The sequence below is a fragment of the Heterodontus francisci genome, chromosome 12 (genome assembly GCF_036365525.1).
Source record: "Heterodontus francisci isolate sHetFra1 chromosome 12, sHetFra1.hap1, whole genome shotgun sequence".
NCBI lineage: Eukaryota > Metazoa > Chordata > Chondrichthyes > Heterodontiformes > Heterodontidae > Heterodontus > Heterodontus francisci.
This window is the reverse complement of record NC_090382.1, coordinates 25,522,190-25,545,954: the sequence shown is the minus strand read 5'-3', so window position 1 is coordinate 25,545,954 and position 23,765 is coordinate 25,522,190. Positions and strand designations below refer to the sequence as shown.

General features: G+C 43.2%; 1 protein-coding gene across 1 annotated transcript in view; it reads right to left on the bottom strand.

The window, feature by feature from the left end:
• The window catches only part of ublcp1 (ubiquitin-like domain containing CTD phosphatase 1), a 61,101-nt gene that overhangs the window by 22,167 nt on the left and 15,169 nt on the right, over positions 1-23,765 (bottom strand). Inside the window, exons 4-6 of the mRNA XM_068043216.1 lie at positions 20,134-20,219; positions 7,195-7,310; positions 622-720 (exon numbers count right to left, since the gene is read on the bottom strand). Of these exons, the coding sequence (XP_067899317.1) occupies positions 622-720; positions 7,195-7,310; positions 20,134-20,219 (301 nt within the window). The remainder of the gene's footprint in view (positions 1-621; positions 721-7,194; positions 7,311-20,133; positions 20,220-23,765) is intronic.

Sequence of the window (23,765 nt, the reverse complement as noted above, 5' to 3'; positions counted from 1 at the left end):
GTTGTGGGATGCTGTGCCACAGTAACACCACCATCACCACGAAGACTGCAGTGGCTCAAAAAGAAAACCCAAGGCCATTTTCTCAGGACAACAGCACTAACACTATTTATTATCCCAGTCTCAGAGGAGGTGATGATAGTTTCTGCCTACATCTGAATTGCAAATCAATTCGCTTAAATAACAGATCAAATCAAAGTCTATTGATTTAAAACAAAAGAACATTTTTTTTTAAATAGATGAAGATTATAATTGCAGGAAAAAACACTTCTGGAATTCTACAATATTTTGATATTTATACAGCGGTCTTTAAAAAATTTACCATTCAAATAAAATGTTCAGAAAAGAAAATGTCTACACGCAAAGCTGACACTCTAGGATTGCTCTTGTTGTACAAAACTGAAAAGAAACAGCCAGTTTCCTGCATCTCTACTGAAGTGGAAGAAGGGGTGCAATGTCAAATGGCACTGGCATTTCATCCTGCTTCTTTTCAAGCATGCAGTTAAGTGGGGCCAAGTATATTTTAGCACAGAATATGCTACCTACTGCTCAATTCCTTTTTTCGCAGTTGTTGCAGCATGTTAAGAGACTAATCAAATCACTTTGCTCCACTTCATTACTTACACCATATAACAATATCATAATCTTCGTATGCAGATGTGAGGAACTCATGCAGATACGGCCTCATTAGTTCAAGTCCACTCTCAGCACAGGATCTGTGGTCTTAAATCAAAGTTAACAAAGTTAGCAGCCCACATCAAGCACTAGGATTTAAGGAAGAACGTGTACTTATATAGTGCCTTTTAGAACCTCAGGGCATCCCAAAGCACTTCACAGCCAAAAGTTTCACTTTTGAAACATAGTCACTGTCGTGATGAGGGAAATGCAACAGACAATCTTTACACAGCAAATTCCTATCAACAGGGATAAAATAAACAACGAGATAGTCTGTTGTGGTAATGTGGGTTGAGGCATAAATATTAGCCCAATACAGCGGTGAAAATTTATCCACTTTTCTTCAAATATTGATATGCAATTTTTTTTTTACATGAGTGCTTCCTCAGTGCTACACTGTGGGACTTTAACCCACAATTATATAATCTACATAGCTGCAATGCAACTTTCTAGCCTTTAATAAATTCTTCTAATGGAACTGGATAACACAGTCTAGTAGAATGCATTCAACTCCGGGACCTGAGAATGAATCTAGCCCACTGTAATGGAATGATGTCTTTTTCTATTCTGCACTGCATCCAAAATTACAGATGCTTGGGAAATCTCAACCAGGTTGCAAAGTGTCTACAATGCAATGCCACCCCAAAGTTAACACTCGTCTAAGAAATATTAAGCGAGCTTCATCTGACCCAGTACAATGTTGAGTACTGCAAGGGGGCAAGCAGGTTAAAAATCTGTTTACAATTGCACCTCCATGAACAAAGAACATTCATAAAATATACAGGAAGAAATGTCATAAAAGTAAAAACATATTGTGTAGAAGATTACACAAGCAATACAGTACTTTATCATGCATCTCAAACAGTTCAGGTGCAACACATTACTACGAAATGTGTGGTGACTGTTATGCAGGTAAACATGGCAGCCGTATTTTATACAGCAATACCCCAAAGACAGCAGTGAAATGAATGACCTGTTATTTTTTTAAAAATCAAATGGGGAAATGTTGCTCAGAACACTAGAACGTCCCACTCTTCTTCAAATACTATTGCAGTCTTTACTGTTCAATTAAACCACTGGCAACAGACAGGCAGTAGTCCCATTTAGTGTCTCATTTGAAAGACATCTGCATTAGAGTATCAGCTGGATCATGTGCTCAATTAATGCAGTGGGGTTCAAGTCCACAGCCTTCTGACTCAGTGGCAAGAGTACTACCCATCTGGTATATTCACGTACAAGTGTTTCAGGTAAGCAATGACAGTAGGATTCAGTCTATCAGGCTATTAACTGTATAATACATTACAACTGAGCTCAATCCTGTCCTCATTTCCACCAGTATCAGTAATGATTTCCATCACTGTATGGTGATCAGGAGCAGGACACATGATCGGGTTGTTTCCCCGCCATCCCTGACACATCCAATGAGCCATGCAGACCAGGAAGTTACCCAGTCCCTACTAAATTATCAGGCCTCAAGCAAGATGGCAGTGGAGATGCTCGGCTGCCCTAGATGTTCCCAGACAAGGTAAGGAAATAATTTTTTAAAGCTGCGAGAGCTCCTGCTTCACATCACAAGGCAGTGAGGCCTGTGAGAAATATGCATGTGGAATCTGGCAATCATGTTCCATTTTCAAAATGAACCTTTTGCTGGCATGAGGAAGAATGGCCACTTAGTCAATCTGATCTTCTGGCTTGATTTGGATCATTTAAAGCGATCGGGGAGGAATTTTTCAGCACTTTTCTCCCCTTATTGGCATGGGGTATTTTGCCTCTGAGATCACATAGCTGTAGAATGGGACAGGAGAAGGAACTGTCTGGTCATAATGTCCCAGTCATCATGATGGACCTTTTTTTGCCTGTCACTTCAGTATGCTTGTAGGAGATGCCAGAGAGCCACTGCTACCCATGGCAAAATGCACTGACGTAGGTCAATGGTTAAGCAGTTAAAATTAGGAAAATGACAGACGAAAAATTTTGCTGAACCATTTTAATATTTCTGCAACCACTTAAAATGTTCACACTATGAGGGAAAAATTGGGACTGAGAGCAAGCCAATCACTAAATTGCCCATTACTTTGTGTCCAAAGTCTGAGAACCAGAGGCCGGAAGATTACAAGTTAAATAGGATCATAGCAAATAGGAGTAGGGGTAGGCTGATCATCTACCTCTATGCCATTTTTTCCCACTACCCCAATATCCCTTGTTGTCATTAGTATCCAGAGATTTATCGATTTCTGTCTTGAACATGCTCAATGATTGAGCTTCCACTGCCCTATGGGATAGAGAATTCTACAGATTCACCACCCTCTAAGTAAAAAAAATTCCTCCTCATCTCAGTCTTAAATGGCCTACCCCTTATTCTGAAACTGTGTCCCCTGGTTCTAGACTCACCAGCCAGAGGAAACATCCTATCTACCCTGTCATGCCATGTAAGAATTTTGTAAGTTTCAATGAAATGACCTCTCATTCTTCGAAACTCTAGACAATAATGGCCCAGTTTCTGCAATCTCTCCTCATAAGACAATCCCACCATCCCAGGGATTAGTCTGGTGAACCTCTGTTGCGCACTCTCTCTATGGCAAGTATATCCTTCCTTAGATTTGGAGACCAAAACTGTACACAATACTCCAGGTGCAGTCTCACCAAAGCTTTATACAATTGCAGCAAGACATCTTTGCTCTTGTGCTCAAATCCCCTTGCAATGAATGCCAACATACCATTTGCCTTCCAAATTGCTTGCTGCACCTGCATACTAGCTTTTAGTGACTCATGAACAAGGACACTCAGGTCCCTGGTAGCAGTTCTGAGGTGTTAGATTGTATAAATGCACAAATTAGGCAAGTGTGGAACAAAGGCAGAGTAGCATTAATGGGGGATTTTAACTTACACATAGATTGGGAGAGGCAGACTAGCACCTGTCAGAAAGGTAGTGAATTTCTGGCATGTGTCTGGGATAGTTTCCTACAGCAATATGTCCTAGATGTAACAAGGGGACAGGCAATATTAGATTTAGTTATGATTAATGAGCCAAATTTAATTAGTAGCCTAACTGTGCATGAACATTTATCAAATAACGATCACAACATGATCAAATTCAAGGTAGCGTTTGAAAGTGAAAAGCACGAATCAGCTACTAGAATTTTAGACTTGGGTAAGGCTGACTTTACCGGGATGAGACAGAGACTGTCCACAGTAAACTGGGTAGATCTGTTAATGGGTCAAACGACTGAAGAACAGCAGAGAATATTTAAAGAAACATTTAACAAAATACAGAGCGAGTATATACCCTAGAGGAAAACGCTCCACTTCACAGAAAAACAGCCATGGACAACTAAAGAGATTAGGGATAGCATAAAACAAAAAGAAATGGCTTACAAAAATGCAAAATGCAGCACAGATCTGGCCGAATGGGATCGCTACAAAGACCAGCAAAGGGTCACAAAGCAGCTTATAAGAACTACTGAAACAGATTATGAAAGGAAACTTGCAAGGGACATCAAAATCAATAAGAAGAAATTTTATAGTTACAGAAAGTGAAAACGGGTGGTCAAGAGCACTGTAGGCCCACTAAAAGCTGAAACTGGAGATATTATCATTGATAATGGGGAAATGGCAGACATGTTGAACAATTACTTTGCCTCGGTATTTACAGTTGAAAAGGAGGATAACTTACCAGAAGTCCCGAAAAAATTAACAGCCGATAGGAGACAGGGACTTAATACAATTAACGTAAGTAAATCATCAGTAACAAGGAAATTAATGGAACTAAAGAGTGAAAAATCCCCAGGACCTGACGGTTTCCATCGAGGGTGTTAAAGGAAGTAGGGGAGCACATTGTAGATGCCCTAACTGTAGTCTTTCAGGAGTTCCCTAGATTCAGGAGTGGCCCCTCTGGATTGGAAAGTTGCACATGTCACTCCACTTTTTAAGAAGGGTGAAAGGGGGAACCAAGGAAATTACAGACCAGTTAGCCTGACGTATGTGGTGGGCAAGTTGCTGGAGTTTATAATCAAGGATAGGGTGATTGAACACCTAGAAAAATTTCAGTTAATCAGGGACAGCCAGCATGGATTCATGACAGGAAGGTCATGCCTGACAAATCTCATTGAGTTTTTTGAAGAGGTGCCTAAGGTAGTGGATAGGGGAGTGTCTATGGATGTTATTTATATGGACTTCAAGAAAGCATTTGATAAAGTCCCACATAAGAGACTGTTAACTAAGGTAGAAGCCCATGGAGTTGAGGGCAAATTATTGGCATGGTTAGAAAGTTGGTTGATAGGTAGGCGACAGAGAGTGGGGATAATGGGTAAGCACTCTGATTGGCAGGATGTAACTAGTGGTGTCTCACAGGGATCAGTGTTGGGGCCTCAATTATTCACATTATTCATTAACAACTTGGATGATGGCATAGTAAGTCATATATCCAAATTTTCTGATGACACAAAGTTAGGCGGCATTGTAGACAGTCTAGAAGATAGCATAAAATTGCAAAGAGATATTGACAGACTAGGTGAGTGGGCAAAACTGTGGCAGATGGATTTCAATGCGGGCAAGTGTGAGGTTATCCATTTTGGACCAAAAAAGGATAGAGCAGGGTACTTTCTAAATGGGAAGAGGTTAAGTACAGTGGATGTCCAAAGACACTTGGGGGTTCAGGTGCATAGATCTTTAAAATGCCATGAGCAAGTGCAGAAAATAATCAAAAAGGCTAATGGAATGCTCACCTTTATATCTAGAGGACTGGAGTATAAAGACACAGAGGTTATGCTGCAGCTGTACAAAACCCTGGTTAGACCCCACTTGGAGTACAGTGAGCAGTGCTGGGCACCACACCTTAGGAAGGATATATTGGCCTTGGAGGGAGTGCAACGTAGGTTTACAAGAATGATACCTGAACTACAGGGGTTAAGTTACAAGGAGAGATTACACAAATTAGGCCTGTTTTCACTAGAATTTAGAAGGTTAAGGGGTGATCTGATTGAAGTCTTCAAGATATTAACAGGAAAAGACAGGCTAGATAAAGATAAACTATTTCCACTGGTTGGAGATTCTAAAACTAGGGGACATAGTCTAAAAATTAGGACCAGACCGTTCAGGAGAGATGTTAAGAAGCACTTCTTCATGCAAAGGGTGGTAGAGGTTTGGAACTCTCTCCCACAAACAACAGTTGAAGCCAAAACAGTTGTTAATTTTAAATCTGAGATAGATAGATTTTTGTTAAGCAAAGATACTAAGGGATATGGGACAAAGGCAGGTATATGGAGTTAGGCCACGGATCAGCCATGATCTCACTGAATGGCGGGACAGGCTCGAGGGGCTGAATGGCCTACTCCTGTTCCTATCTTCCTAAGTTCCTATGTTCCCTTTGGACATCAACACTTCCCAATATCTCACCATTTAAGAAATATTCTGCCTGTTTTTTCTACCAAAGTGGATCACTTCACACTTATTCACATTATAGCCCACATGTTCTTGCCCATTCACTTAGCCTGTCCAAATTTCCTTTAAGCCTCCTTGCATCCTCCTCACAACTTACATTCCCACCTAGTTTTGTGTCATCAGCAAATTTGGAAATATTACATTTGGTCCCCATATCCAAATCATTTACATAGATTGTGAACAGCTGTGACCCAAGCACTGATCCTTGTGGCACCCCACTAGTAACAGCCTGCCATCCTGAGAATGACCCATTTATTCCTATTCTCTGCTTTCTGTCTGTTAACCAATTCTCAAACCATAGTAGTATATGTCCCTCAATCCACATGCTCTGCCTTCTGAAAATCCAAATACACCACATCCACTGGTTTTCCTTTATCAATGCTACACGTAACATCCTCAAAAAACTCCAACAGGCTTGTCAAACATGTCCCATTCATAAATCCATGTTGGCTCTGCCCAATCATGTCACTATTTTCCAAATGTCCAGTTATCTCATACTTTATAATAGATTCTAATATTTTCCCTATTACTGACGTCAAACTAACAGGTCTGTAGTTCTCCATGTTCTCTCTCGCTTCCTTCATAAATAGTGGGGTTGCTACTTTCCAGTCTGCAGGAACCCTTCCAGAATCTATAGAATTTTGAAAGATAACCACCAATACATCCACTATCTCTTTCGTCACCTCCTTCCAATACTCTAGGATGTAGCTCATCTGGTTCAGGGATTTAACAACTTTCAATCCAAATATTATTTTTTCAGTACTACCTCTTTATTGATACAAATTTATTTCAGTTCCTCGTTTTTACAAATCCCTTGGTTCCCTAGTATTTCTGGGAGATTTTCTGTGCCTCCATGAAGACAGACATAAAGTAAATACGACAAACCTGCACAATGGTAACTTAATTTTGAATATTTGTCATTAGATATTTACAGATGCTATATGAAAGGTTATATATGCCTCTTGAAAGGTGGAGAAGTCCCACTGCTGAAATGATCACAGTCAGCTGAATTGTAATTCAGGTTACGGCAGTAAGTTAATTTATAGTCAGTGTACCACTTTTAAAGTGGAGAAGTAAACTTACCAAATAACGTGTAGTCGACATCTAAAACTAGCAGCTTTTTCCCTTCCCGAGGTTGGTTTAGCACCTCTACTTTATAATCTTTTACTCTGCGTGCGATTTTGGCCAAGTTCTCTTCCCTAGCGTAAAAGAAAAACGCACATAATTACTGCTAACAGCCAATATGTTTATTATACATAATCACTAATTCTGGTTCACGAATGTCCTTTAGGGAAGGAATTCTGCCATCCTTACCTGGTCTGGCCTACATGTGACTCCAGACCCACAGCAATGTGGCTGACTCTTAACTGCCCTCTGAAATAGCCTAGCAAGCTATTTCGTTGTACAAAATTGCCACACAAAAGTTGAAAAGGAATAAAACTGGATGGAACATCCAGCAACTACCTAGATACTGGAAATGACAACGGCAAAGTCCTCCTTACTAACCTCTGGGGGCTTTGTGCCAAAATTGGGAAAGCTGTCCCACAAACTAGTCAAGCACCAGCCTGACATAATCATACTCACAGAAACATATCTTACATCCAATATCCCAGACACCACCATCACCATTCCCGTGTATGTCTTGTCCCACCAACAGGTGGCAGCACAGTGGTATACAGTCTAGAGAGAGTTGCCCTGGGAGTCCTCAACATTGACTCTGGACCTCATGAAGTCTCATGGCATCAGGTCAAACAAGGGCAAAGAAATATCCTGTTGATTACCACCTACCGCCCACACCTCGGCTGATGAATCAGTACTCCTCCATGTTGAACACTACTTGGAAGAAGAACTGAGGGTGGCAAGGGCACAGAATGTATTCTGTGAGGGATAGTGAAGCCCCCCACCCAAACAGTGGCTCAGTAGCAGCACTACTGACCGAGCAGGCCAAGTCCTAAAGGACATATCTGCCAGACCTGGCCTGCGATAGGTGGTGAGGGAACAAAAGGGAAAAACCTACTAGACCTTGTCCTCACCAATCTACCTGCTGCAGATGCATCTGTCCATGTCAGCATTGGTAGAAGCGACCTTGTGACCTAGAATCCTTGTGAAAACAAAGTCCCGTCTTCACACTGAGGATACCCTCCATCATGTTGTGTGGCACTACCACCATTCTAAATGGGATAGATTCAGAACAGACCTGGGAGCTCAAAACTGGGCACCCATGAGGCGCTGTGGATCATCAGCAGCAGCAGAATTATATTCAAACAATCTGTAACCTCATGGCCAGCATATCCCTCACTCTACCATTACCATCAAGCCAGGGGACCAGCCCTGGTACAGTGAAGAGTGCAGGAGAGCATGCCAGGCGCAGTAGCAGACATACCTAAAAATGAGGTGTGTCACACTTACAAGAAGTGCGACGATGAAAATTATGGATTAAAGAGTTATGAAAATTGACTGTGCCTTTAAGAAAATGGACATGGTTGCAAAAGATGGCCGCATACGTATTCGAGCATTGCCACACTGTCGGTTTAGAATAAAGAATACCTCAAAGCTAAGGGGTGTCAATTGCATCCATTCTACACCCATCTTGAAACGTTCCTGAATTGAATGGGTTTTTCTGAAACAAAGAAGGTGTGAAGTGGAAGCATCATAACCAGATTATTCTCATCCTGAACCCATCAAGAGACACTTTTGAATTGAATGGGTTCTTTGGAAACAAAGAAGGTGCGAACTAGAAATATCCTAGGCCATTGTTGGTCACCCCAACAGAGGCCAGATATAACAAACTTTTACCTTAAAAGACAGCCCTCGAAGAGAAAGAGAAACATCCAGAAAGAAGCATCACCAAACAACTTTTTTAGCTCACAGGCTGGGATGAATCCAGCCAGCCAGAAGGGAGGCACCCTGCTGCAGAATTCTACTTCTACACTTATATAGCAGTGAATTAGAAGTGATCCATTGTCTTCAACTGAACTTTCAACCAAGAGAAACTGACAACCACCTCAGGCCTGCAACCAAGGAGAACTTGATTTCCAGGAGAATTCAACAGGTTTACCGTGACTCCCGAAATCTACTCCCCACTTACCATTGCATGCCTCTTCTCTCTGTCTCGTGTGCACGTGAGCAAATGCGAGTGGGTGCTGTTGCGATTATTTTGGGTTAAGGCATATTAATAAAGAATTGATTTTCTGTTTTAAACCTACAAGAAAACATGCAGCTGTCAGTTTATTTGACAAATTAAAACACAAAGGGGTTAAATCCCAATAGCAAAACACACTTACTGCTGTTAGGTGGAAGTTGCAGTGGAAACCACCCAAAACCCTCACCACGTGGCCATAACAGGTGTCAACCCGGTGAAGCTACAACACAGGGCTACTTGCATGCCAAACAGCGGAAGCAGCATGCAATAGACAGAGCTTAGCGATCCCACAACCAACAGATCAGATCAAAGCTCTTCAGTGCTGCCACATCCAGTCGTGAATAGAGATGGACAATTAAACAACTAACAGGATGAAAGAGGATCCACAAATATCCCCATCCTCAACGATGGGGGGAGTCCAGCACATCAGTGCAAAAGAAAAAGCTGAAACATTCACAACCATCTTCAGCTAGAAATGCCGAGTGGATGATCCATCTCAGCCTCCTCCTAAGGAGCCCAGCATCACAGATGCCAGCCTCCAGCCAATCAGATTCACTCCACGTGACATCAAGAAATGGCTGGAAGGCACTGGATACTAGAAAGGCTATGGGTCCTGACAACATCCCAGCTGTAGTACTGAAGACTTGTGCTGCAGAACTAGCCATGCCCCTAGCCAAGCTGTTCTTGTACAGCTACAATACTGGCATCTGCCCGACAATGTGGAAAATTACCCATGTATGTCCTGCTCACAAAAAGAAAACTGGCCAATTACCTCCTCATCAGTCCACTCTCGATCGTTAGCAAAGTGATGCAAGCGCCCGCTTAAACAGCAATAACCTGCTCACCGGTGCTCAGTCTGGGTTCCGCCATGGCCACTCGGCTGCTGAGCTCATTACAGCCTTGGTCCAAACATGGATATAAGAGCTGAACTCAAGAGGTGAGGTGCAAGTGATTACCCTGGATATCAAGGCAGCAACTGAGTGAGTGTGACGTCAAGGAGCCCTAGCCAAAGTGGAGTCAATGGGAATCAAGGGGAGAACTCTCCACTGGTTGGAGTCATACCGAGCACCAAGCAAGATGGTTGTGGTTGTTGAAGGTCAATCATCTCAGCCCCAGGACATTACTGCAGGAGTTCCTCAAGGTAACATCCGAGGCCCAACCAGCTGCTTCATCAATGACCTTCCCTCCATCATAAGGTCAGAAGTGGTGATTGCACAATGTTCAGCACCATTCACAACTCCTCAGATACTGAATCAGTCCGTGCTCCTATGCAGCAAGATCTGGACAACACTCAGGCTTGGGCTGATAAGTGGCAAAGAACATCTGCGCCACACAAGTATCAGGCAGTGACCATCTCCAATAAAAGAGAATCTAACAATCTCCCCTTGACATTCAATGGTATTACCATCACTGAAACCCCCACGATCAACATTCTAGGAATTACCAGACGAAAACTGAACTGGAGCAGCCATATAAATACTGTGGCTACAAAAGCATGTTGAAGGCTGGGAATTCTACGGCGAGTAACCCACCTCCTGACTACCCAAAGCCTGTCCACCATCTACAAGACACAAGTCAGAAGTGCGATGGAATACTCTCCACTTGGCTGAATGCGTGCGGCTCCAACCACACTCAAGAAGCTTGACACCATCCAGGACAAAGCAGCCCGCTTGATCGGCACCCCATCCACCACCTTAAATGAGCACTTTCTCCATCACCGATGCACAGTGGCAGCAGTGTACACCATCTACAAGATGCACTGCAGCAACTCACCAAGGCTCCTTCAACAACACCTTCCAAACCCATAACCTCTTCACCTAGAAGAACAAGGAGAGTAAACGCATGGGACCACCACCACCTGCAAGTCACACACCATCCTGACTTGGAACTATATCGCCATTCCTTCACTATCACTGGATCAAAATCCTGGAACTCGCTCCCTAACAGCACTGTGGATGCACCCACATCAGATGGACTGCAGCGGTTCAAGAAGGCAGCTTCTTCTCAAGGGCAATTAGGGATGGACAACATGCTAGCCTTGCCAGCCATGCCCACATCCCACAAAAGAATTTTAAAAACTCTTTCTAAATTGGCAATATGATTAGCCTACCTCCACGAAAAGAAACAGGATCTCTTACCCTCTCATATTATCTCCTTCCCCAGAGACACTGGTTTCCATGTCTAGGCGAATTACCAACAGAACCAGGATAATCAAACAATTTTTATATCTATGTTGTCAGAGGAACTGGATGGTGAAGTGAGCACATGCTGCTCATTCACGTCTGTGTTCAAATACAGCAGTTTGGACAGCCTTAGTGCAGATCCGAGCAGCCAAGCTCCCACAGTACAAAGATGCCTCGAATCTGGCAACCACTGGCAAATACACTCAGAGGCACCACAGGACAGCTGGATTTGGGATTGGGACAAACTTGTGCATTAGGGTTACTTTTGCCTGAGTTAACCAGAGGTACATTGTTAATGAGGCATATGAAAGGTTTAAATCAATTTGGCAGGGGGAATGGGAACCAGGATGTAACATTGGAGAGGAAAAACAAGGCACACAAAGAATTGGGAGAGATAGACAGCACTAGTGTAAGAAATGATAAGGTATTAGGTGGGGGTTCGAATAAGAGGGAATGTAATAAAGTCTAAGTTAAGTCTGTTCTGCATGTATGTGAACCACTGGGTGTGGGAAATAAGGTTGGTGAGCTGCAAGCACAGATAGCCACATCAGAATATGGTGCTGTGACGAAAATCGAGACCCGGACTAAAAAAAGGCAGGACTGGGTACTAAATATTCCTGGATACAAAGTGTTCAGGAAGGAAAGAAAAGAAAGGAGGAGCGGTGGCAATATTGATTGCGAATATTACAGAGCTGGAGAGGGAGGATATCCAAGACGATTTAAGGACAGAATACATTTGGTTAGAGTTAAGAAGCTACAGAGGTACCATGACACTATTGGGTGTATTCTCTTGACCACTAACTAGTGAAAAAGGTCTACAGGAACAAATTTGCAAGGAAATTAAAGAGAGGTGTAAGAATTAGAGTTGTCATAATGGGGGACTTTAATCAACCTAATATAGACTGGGATAATAATGTAAAGGGAAGAGTTTATGAAGTGTGTTCGGGAGAATTTTCTTGATCAGTATATTCTGGCCCAAAGAGGAAAGAGGCATTGCTGCATCGGGTTCTGGAAATGAGGTGGGTCAAGTGTCAGTAGGGAAGCATTTAGGGGACAGTGATTCATAGCATCATTAGGTTTAGGTTGGCTATGGAAAAGGAAAAGGGGGCAATCCAGAGTAAAAATAATGAATTGGGATGGAGGGTCAACTTCAATGGGGCAAGAACGGATCTGGCCCAAGTAAATTGGAATCAAAGATTGGCAGGAAAAACGGTATTTGAACAAGGGCTGCCTTTAAACATTCCCACAAGGGGAAAAGGTAGGATAAACAAAGCCAGAGCTCCCTGGATGACAAAAGAGATAGAGTGTAAAATGAAGCAGAAAAAGGATGCAAATGACAGATGTTAGGTTGATAATACAAGTGAGAATCAGGCTGAATATAGAAAGTTCAGAGGGGAAGTGATAAAAGAAATAAGAACATAAGAACATAAGAACTAAGAGCAGGAGTAGGCAATTCAGCCCCTCGAGCCCACTCCGCCATTCAATACGATCATGGCTGATCTCATCTTGGCCTCAACTCCACTTTCCTGCCCGTTCTCCATAACCCTTCAACCCATTTCTAATTAAAAATCTGTCTATCTCCTCTTTAAATTTACCCAATGTCCCGGCATCCACCGCACTCTGGGGTAGTGAATTCCACAGACTCACAACCCTTTGAGAGAAGTAATTTCTCCTCATCTCCGTTTTAAATCTGCTACCCCTTATCCTAAAACTATGACCTCTCGTTCTCGATTGCCCCACAAGAACATCCTCTTTATGTCTGCTTTGTCAATCCCCTTAATCACCATAAATACGTAAAATAGATTAATAGAAATAAAAGGAACATCTGAAGTCCTCTACAGGCATATAAGTAGTAAAAGGGTGCTAAAAGAAGTGGGCCGATTAGGGACCAAAAAGGGGATTCACACATTCAGCGAGAGGGCATGACTGAGGTGCTAAATAAGTACTTTGCATCTGACTTTACCAAGGAAGATGATGCTGCCAAAGTCATATTGAAAGAGGAGATATTTGAGACACTGGTTGGACTAAACTTTGATAAAGACGAGGCTGACTGTACTTAGAATTAGAATATTACAGCGCAGTACAGGCCCTTCGGCCCTCGATGTTGCGCCGAGCTGTGAAACCATCTGACCTACACTATTCCATTTTCATCCATGTGTCTATCCAATGTCCACTTAAATGCCCTTAATGTTGGCGAATCTACTACTGCTGCAGGCAGGGCATTCCACGCCCTTACTACTCTCTGAGTAAAGAAACTACCTCTCACATCTGTCCTATATCTATCACCCCTCAACTTGAAGCTATGCCCCCTCGTGTTTGCCATCACCATCCGAGGAAAAAGACGCTCACTATCCACCCTATCTAACCCTCTGATTATCTTATATGTCTCTATTAAGTCACCTCTCCTCCTCCTTCTCTCCAACGAAAACAACCTCAAGTCCCTCAGCCTTTCCTCGTAAGACCTTCCCTCCATACCAGGCAACATCCTAGTAAATCTCCTCTGCACCCTTTCCATAGCTTCCACATCCTTCCTATAATGCGGTGACCAGAACTGCACGCAATACTCCAGGTGCGGTCTCACCAGAGTCTTGTACAGCTGCAGCATGACCTCGTGGCTCCGAAACTCGACCCCCCTACTAATAAAAGCTAACACACCATATGCCTTCTTGACAGCCCTATTAACCTGGTTAGCAACCTTCAGGGATTTATGCACCTGGACACCAAGATCTCTCTGCTCATCTACACTAACAAGAATCTTCCCATTAGCCCAGTACTCTGCATTCCTGTTACTCCTTCCAAAGTGAATCACCTCACACTTTTCCGCATTAAACTCCATTTGCCATCTCTCAGCCCAGCTCTGCAGCCTATCTATGTCTCTCTGTACCCTACAACATCCTTCGGCACTATCCACAACTCCACCGACCTTAGTGTCATCTGCAAATTTACTAACCCACCCTTCTACACCCTCTTCCAGGTCATTTATAAAAATGACAAACAGCAATGGCCCCAAAACAGATCCTTGCGGTACACCACTAGTAACTAAACTCCAGGATGAACATTTGCCATCAACCACCACCCTCTGTCTTCTTTCAGCTAGCCAATTTCTGATCCAAAGCTCTAAATCACCTTCAACCCCATACTTCCGTATTTTCTGCAATAGCCTACCGTGGGGAACCTTATCAAATGCCTTACTGAAATCCATATACACCACATCCACTGCTTTACCCTCATCCACCTGTTTGGTCACCTTCTCGAAAAACTCAATAAGGTTTGTGAGGCACGACCTACCCGTCACAAAACCGTGCTGACTATCTCTAATGTACTTATTCTTTTCAAGATGATTATAAATCCTGTCTCTTATAACCTTTTCCAACATTTTACCCACAACCGAAGTGAGGCTCACAGGTCTATAATTACCAGGGCTGTCTCTACTCCCCTTCTTGAACAAGGGGACAACATTTGCAATCCTCCAGTCTTCCGGCACTATTCCTGTCGACAATGACGACATAAAGATCAAGGACAAAGGCTCTGCAATCTCCTCCCTAGCTTCCCAGAGAATCCTAGGATAAATCCCATCTGGCCCAGGGGACTTATCTATTTTCACACTTTCCAAAATTGCTAACACCTCCTCCTTGTGAACCTCAATCCCATCTAGCCTTGTAGCCTGAATCTCAGTATTCTCAACAACATTTTCTTTCTCTACTGTAAATACTGACGCAAAATATTCATTTAACACTTCCCCTATCTCCTCTGATTCCACACACAACTTCCCACTACTATCCTTGATTGGCCCTAATCTAACTCTAGTCATTCTTTTATTCCTGATATACCTATAGAAAGCCTTAGGGTTTTCCCTGATCCGATCCACCAATGACTTCTCGTGTCCTCTCCTTGCTCTTCTTAGCTCTCCCTTTAGATCCTTCCTGGCTAGCTTGTAGCTCTCAAGCGCCCTAACTGAGCCTTCACGTCTCATCCGAACATAAGCCTTCTTCTTCCTCTTGACAAGCGCTTCAACTTCTTTAGTAAACCACGGCTCCCTCGCACGACAACTTCCTCCCTGCCTCACAGGTACATACTTATCAAGGACATGCAGTAGCTGCTCCTTGAATAAGCTCCACATTTCGATTGTTCCCATCCCCTGCAGTTTCCTTCCCCATCCTATGCATCCTAAATCTTGCCTCATCGCATCATAATTTCCTTTCCCCCAGTTATAATTCTTGCCCTGCGGTATATACCTGTCCCTGCCCATCGCTAAGGTAAACCTAACCGAATTGTGATCACTGTCACCAAAGTGCTCACCTACATCTAAATCTAACACCTGGCCGGGTTCATTTCCCAGTACCAAATCCAATGTGGCATCGCCCCTGGTTGGCCTGTCTACATACTGTGTCAGAAAACCCTCCTGCACACACTGGACAAAAACTGACCCATCTAAAGTACTCGAACTATAGTATTTCCAGTCGATATTTGGAAAGTTAAAGTCCCCCATAACAACTACCCTGTTACTCTCACCCCTGTCGAGAATCATCTTCGCTATCCTTTCCTCTACATCTCTGGAACTATTCGGAGGTCTATAAAAGACTCCCAACAGGGTAACCTCACCTCTCCTGTTTCTAACCTCAGCCCATACTACCTCAGTAGACGAGTCCTCAAACGTCCTTTCTGTCGCTGTAATACTCTCCTTGATTAACAATGCCACACCCCCCCCTCTTTTACCATCTTCTCTGTTCTTACTGAAACATCTAAATCCCGGAATCTGCAACATCCATTCCTGCCCCTGCTCTACCCATGTCTCCGAAATGGCCACTACATCGAGATCCCAGGTACCAACCCATGCTGCAAGCTCACCCACCTTATTCCGGATGCTCCTGGCGTTGAAATAGACACACTTTAAACCAGGTTCTTGCTTGCCAGTGCCCTCTTGCTTCCTTGTAACCATATCCCTGACCTCACTACTCTCAACATCCTGTACACTGGCACTACAATTTGGGTTCCCATTCCTCTGCTGAATTAGTTTAAACCCCCCCGAAGAGCACTAGCAAACCTCCCCCCCAGGATATTGGTACCCCTCTGGTTCAGGTGAAGACCATCCTGTTTGTAGAGGTCCCACCTACCCCAGAAAGAGCCCCAATTATCCAGGAAACCAAATCCCTCCCTCCTGCACCATCCCTGCAGCCACGTGTTCAACTCCTCTCTCTCCCTATTCCTCGCTTCGCTATCACGTGGCACGGGCAACAACCCAGAGATAACAATTCTGTTTGTTCTTGCTCTAAGCTTCCACCCTAGCTCCCTAAATTTCTGTCTTAAATCCCCATCTCTCTTCCTACCTATGTCGTTGGTGCCTATGTGGACCACGACTTGGGGCTGCTCCCCCTCCCCATTAAGGATCCCAAAAACACGATCCGAGACATCACGAACCCTGGCACCTGGGAGGCAACATACCAACCGTGAGTCTCTCTCGTTCCCACAGAACCTCCTATCTGTTCCCCTAACTATGGAGTCCCCAATGACTAATATTCTGCTCCTCTTCCCCCTTCCCTTCTGAGCAACAGGGACAGACTCTGTGCCAGATATCTGTACCCCATTGCTTACCCCTGGTAAGTCGTCCCCCGCAACAGTATCCAAAACGGTATACCTGTTGTTGAGGGAAACAGCCACAGGGGATCCCTGCACTGCCTGCTGGTTCCCTCTCCTTCCCCTGACGGTAACCCATCTACCTACTTCTTTTACCTGAGGTGTGACTACCTCCCCATAACTCCTCTCAATAACCTCCTCCGCCTCCCGAATGATCCGAAGTTCATCCAGCTCCAGCTCCAGTTCCCTAACGCGGTTCTCGAGGAGCTGGAGTTGGGTGCACTTCCCACAGATGCAGTCAGCAGGGACACTCTTGGCGACCCTTACCTCCCACATTCTGCAGGAGGAACATACAACTGCCTTAATCTCCATTCCCACTGTTCTAAATTCCCAACAAATCTACTGAAAAACCAAAAAAACAAAAAGTCAAAACTTGTTAGGTTAGCAATCCAACGGACAGAACTTCCCAAATAAAAAGTTTACCTTATCAACACACCAGAGTCCTTTTTTTTGGTTAGAGGAGGAGGGTGGGTGGGAGACACTACACGTGTAGTGTCTCGGGTACAGCCACCACACAAAATATATACCCTTTTCCTTACCCAGCAGTCCCCTGGTCCTCCGAAAACAAAAGGGAATTCACTTTTAAACTTACGCTGAAATTGACTTCTCAGCTGTAAGCCCGTTCACGCACCTCCGTTGCTATCAACGCTGCAGTCACCGAAACTAAAAGAAAGAGATTCTAAACCACACAAATATATACCCTTTTCCTTACCCAGCAGTCCCCTGGTCCTCCGAAAACAAAAGGGAATTCACTTTTAAACTTACGCTGAAATTGACTTCTCAGCTGTAAGCCCGTTCACGCACCTCCGTTGCTATCAACGCTGCAGTCACCGAAACTAAAAAGTTGATAAGTCACCAGGATCAGATAAGATGCATCTGAGGATACTGATGGAAGTAAGGGTGGAAACTGGAGGCACACTGGCCATAATCGTCCAATCCTCCTTAGGTACAGGGGTGGCACCAAAGGACTGGAGAATTGCAAATGTTACACCCTAGTTCAAAAAAAGGTGCAAGAATAAACCTGGCAACTACAGGCCAGTCAGTTTAACATCAGTGGTGGGAAAGCCTTTGGAAATGATAATTAAGGACAAAATTAACAGTCACTTGGACCGATGTGGATTATTTAAGTAAAGCCAGTACAGATTTGTTAAAGGTAAATCATGTTTAACTAACTTGATTGAGTTTTGCGACGAGGTAACAGAGGTTGATGAGGGTATTGAGGTTGATGTGGTGTACATGCACTTCAAAAACGCGTTTAATAAAAGTGCCACATAACAGGCTTGTCAGCAAAGTTAAAGCCCATGGAATAAAAGGGACAGTGGCAGAATGGATATGAAGTTGGCTGAGTGACAGGAAAGAGAGTAGTGGTGAACGGTTGCTTTGCAGGCTGGAGGAAGGTATATAATGAGGTACCTCATTCGTTGATATTAGGGTCCCTGCTTTCCTTGATCTAGTTGGATAGTCTACACTTGGGTGTACAGGGCACAATTTAAAATTTGCAGATGACACAAAATTTGGAAGTATTGTGAACTGTGAGGAGAATAGCGATATACTTCAAGAGGACAGAGACAGGGTGGTGGAATGGGCGGACACATGGCAGATGGAATTTACTGTAGGGAAGTGTAAAGTGATATATTTTGGCAGGAAGAACAAGGAGAGGCAAGATAAAATAAAGGATACAATTTTAAAGAGGGTGCAAGAGCAGAGGGACATGGGATTGAAGGTGGCAGGGCAGGGTTGACAAAGTGGTGAATAAGGCCTATGGAATCCTAGGCTTTATAAATAGAGGCATAGCATTCAAAAGAAAGGAAATTCTGGTGAACCTTGATAAAACACTGGTTTGGCCTCAAACGGAGTATTGTGCCCATTTCGGGCATCATACTTTAGGAAGGATGTGAAGGCATTATAGAGAGTGCAGAAAAGATTGGCGAGAACAGTTCCAGGGACGTGAGATTAAACTGCTCCCGTTAGCAGAAGGGTCAAGACCAAAAGACACCTATTTAAGCTGATTGGCAAAAGAACAGGAAAAACATTTTTACGCAGTAAGTGGTTAGGATCTGGAATCCACTGCCTGAGAGGATGGTGGAGGCAAATTCAATTGTGGCTTTCAAAAGAGAATTGGATAATTATCTGAAGAGAAAAAATTTGCAAGGCTATGGGGAAAAGGCAGGGGAGTGGGACTAGGTGAGCTCCTCCTGCAGAGAGCTGGCACGGATACGATGGGCTGAATGGTCACAGCACAGAAGGCGGCCATTCTGTGATTCTACAATTTGACTGGTAAATGTCAGATCAAGAGGTCAACATAAAAACAATCTGAGGTGAAGGAATGTGCTTCAATAAGTAGCAACTGCTGCTCCACCACCCGACTACCCCCAACCAAAGCTAGCATAATGCTGTGTGTGCGTGCGTGTCTACTTCTGTTTAACAGATAACGGCTTTAGCAAGTTTATTTTTTCAAACTGCATGCCCACCTCATCAAAACCATCTAGTATTTAAGATTCCAAGTAATTCAACATCATTTCCTTTAAATATTTAAACAGGAAAATTGAGCTCATTAGTATTCTGGTATTGATACAGTACCATTTGTCAGAGCACAAATGACACTTAAATCAATACACTGTGTTTTTATTCTTTCATGGGATGTGAACATTGCTGGCAAGGCCAGCATTTGTTGCCCACTCCTAGCTGCCCTTGAGAAGGTGGTGGTGGTGAGTCACCTTCTTGGCGTGATCTGCTTCTAATGCAATACTTTTAATTCATCACCTAAAACTGTCCACAGCCCCACTGACACCAGTACCTGGGTACAACTTTCAGTATTTCACCCGAGTGATAATGCATAGTTGCAAATGTTCTCTCCAGATATGATACAGTTTGGAAAAACAGAATCTATAACTGCCTTGCTGTGTATTTTCTATAGTTCAAGTGGGTACTGTATGTTCACTGCACACATGCATCATTACACTTCGCTGAAATTCTGGTGAAAACACTGACCAGCATTAGCTTAAACTAATAAAGACAGTGTGACTACCAGGGCGAGACCATGAGTTAACAAAAATGCAGTACCTGTTTTCTACTTCTATAACGTCCTCCTCAATATCAAAGTCATTGATGACATCGTCATTGTCTGGGGGCGGCGCCAATACTTCCTCCTAAGGGGGAAAATAAACGCATATTTAAACAGGCAAAAGCAAACAACTGCCAAGAGGAATACTGCAACTTATATAGTCAAAAGCTTCCAAGTTCTCTCTCTCTTATGCTACTGGTTAAAGTCTGTGTATTTCATTCCCACCTGGGTCAGTCATTGGGTAGTGTGTCCAGGATGGCAAATATAAAATGGGCTCCATGTCAGCAGTTTCTAATGGTGTCCAAACTCCCCATGGCAGGAGAACAACAATGAACAGTTCACCAGAAGCCTGTTCCCAGCATACTAACTCAGGCAACTTTCACCAAAGGGCAGTAACCATGTACAACTAGTGTTATTTAAAGCTTTTTAAATGGGGTAGCAGGATAATTTAAACATATTTACGACCAGCAGTATCCCCTCAAACTGGTAAAAACTGCAGAGCACGAACTCCCACTCAGCAATTGTAAAGATGATATATTACAACTTCTATAGGATAAAGTTAGATATCGACAGGCCACAAGGTATAATACTTCGGTGGCCAAGTGGGTGAAGACACTTCCTGATGGTATATGGAGCTAAACAAGCAAGCAAGTGCCCAGTCTCAATTTCTGGTCTGTGCTAAGTTTCGATCTCATTCTAAACAGCTATGGTTACACAGAATGAATGGGGACAGGGAGCAGAGTTAATCAGAGTTCTCACTCAATTACCATTCAGTCACAACCACCACCCCCCCACCCCACTGGAAAGTGCACCGATTTGGACATGGGATGAGAACAGGATCAGCTTAGATGCAATGTGGAAAGGGAAATAAGAGTTTCAGGTCAATGAAAGGTTCTGGAACACTAACTCACCACAGGTGCTGCTTGGCCTGCTGAGTGCTTCCAGCATTTTCTGCTTTTATTTCAACCCCTACACGACTGCCACACTCCCTATAGCTGATTAGCCCTTCACTCACTAACTAGGTTCACACTCGAAGACTGACACTTGGGCCAGGTGCCCAGCAGCTTCAGGGGAGAAAATGCAACAAAAAAAAAGCATCGAACTGGAATGCGTTACTCATGAAGGAAATCCAATGCAAGATCGAGAGAAGGAGCTGTGCAAACTATTAACAAAGCAATCAATCATAATATGTGAATACACAAAGCATCTGATAATACAGTATTGTACCACAAGTTCTTGCCAACAGTTCCCCACATGGAAAGTCCTGACCTCCGAGGTGCCCTCAGGGAGGGCACCAGGCAGAAGTAGGCCTCATCCCCTGCAGGAAGGGAAATTAGAAAAAAAGTCCAGCATCTGAATAATGCTAGGCTGCTGTCTCTCTGTGGTTAGATCAAAATGGGCACTGGTTGGGATCTGCCAACTGATGTCTGCTTACCCATTCAGCCTGGCAATAATACAAACAAGATGTCAGATAGCTCGGCAGTGATGCCTCTGATGGCAGAATAGGATTTACTAACTTGACTCACACATGAAAAATCTAAAAAGAAGCCATGCTTCCCCTGGTGACTCCTGGTGTAGACCTTATCCGGTGTAACTGAACCCTACAGACAACATAGCCCCTGGTACTATCCCCAATCTGTGAATTTGTTGATCTCAACCAGGCTGGATTTGGGGTGTTATGAATGGCCTTTGCACCCAAGAGGGGAAGAAGAATCAGCCAGCATTCCTACTCCTATTGGCTATTGTGCATCTCAACCTGGAATGTTAACATTTGAGGAATTCAGGGGTAAGGACAAAAATCAGTGAATGGTACAACACAGAAACAGGCCACTCAAATAATCCAATCTGCACTGGTGTTTTCTTCAGCTTGTCTAATCACATTCTCTTGATCATTCCTCATATCTTACAATATTCATTCGTAAGCAACAATCTAATATTCTTTGTAAAAGAATTCGAGGATTCTGCTCTAACATTGACTTTTGGCAAAGAACTTCACATTTAGATAAGTTCTGTGTAAAGATTTTTTTCTAACTTTCCCTTTAATTCTTTTGATTATCTATTGATTATCTTAAATGTACGCCTTCTCATTACCTTCTGGCTGAACAGCAGAAACAATCGATCACTCTGTATCTTGTTATAACCCTTTCTAATCTGGAAAACCTTTATTAAATCACCCATAACCCCCTCAGTTCTAATGAAAAGAACTTTTAACTTCTCGAGTCATTCGCCACAACGATCACCGCCTTGGCCCTGCTGATATCAGAGATATCCAGCTGAACCAAAGGAAATCAAGCCAAGCGTTTAACTTAAACTTTATCAAATTTTATCAACTTTACATAAATAAATAAGCAGAGTTAACTAACTGCTAATTAATTTTAAATCAAGATAAATCATCTACTAAATACAATCTAGACTTTGTGATTATATTAATATTAATTCTAGAAATAAGCTAGTAATAACTAATAAAGAAAGATTACTCATGGAGTGTGTTGAGACTGCTGAATGTGGGAGGGTGTGTACAGCCAGACTGTGGATTGCCATGTCTGTAGGAAATGTCTCTACCTTGAAACACTCCAGCTCAGGGTCATTGAGCTGGAGCACAAGTTAGAGATACTCTGGCACACAGGGCAGGGGGAGGAATAACTGGATAGTTTTCTCTCGAGTACAGTTATAGCTCAGAATAGCACAGGTGCAGCAAGAGAAGTGTGTGACTGTCAGTCAGCAGGGTAGGGATAACTTTGGGGAGGAAGAGAATGAGGTCCCAGAGAAACTGGTCTTACAAGGTACTTGCTACCTGTAAGGGCAAGAAGGGCTGCAGGAAGGATGGCCATAATGCTGACCAAAGCATTGTGGAGCAAAAGACAGTCCAAAAAGTTGTGGGGCATGGAGTTGCAGGGGGCAAGGAATGAGGAGCAGAATAGTAGCATTGTATTTATAGGGGATTCAATAATTAGGACGATAGCATCCTCTGCAGTCACAAATGAGAGTCCCAAAGGGTGTGTTGCCTACCTGGTGTCAGAGTAAGGAATATCAGAACGAAATTGGAAAGGTACCTAGAAAAGGAGGAGGAAGATCCTGTTGTTGTGATTCATGTCAGGACAAACAATTTAAGAGAGAACAAGGTAGAGGTCCTGCTGAGGGATTATTAGAAGCTGGGGGCTAAATTAAAAGGCAGGACCTTGAAAGTAATAATCTCAGGATTATTACTCAAGCCACGTGCAAACTGGCACAGGAACAGACAAATTAGGAAAGTAAACACGTGGCTGAAGTATTAGTGTGGCGAAGAGCAGCTCCATTCCATGGGACACTGGCACCAGTACTGTGACAGGAAGGAGTTATATCACTGCCACATCTGAACTGGCTGGCACCAAGTTCCTAGCTGAAAGGATAAATAGGGCTGTAGAAAGGTCTATAAAAAATAAAGGGTGCGGGTTTAAGTAGAAGTGAATATAGACTAAAGAAAAATGGATGAGAGTGAAGACCAGATCATTGATAGTGTTGGAAGATAAAGACTTTAGATTAATAAAAAAATACATGAAATAACAAAATAACTGATCAAAATACAACAGGAGTAATGAAAAACAGGAATGCCATATGTTAGTGTGCAAGCAAAACAGCATCAGGGCAAGAG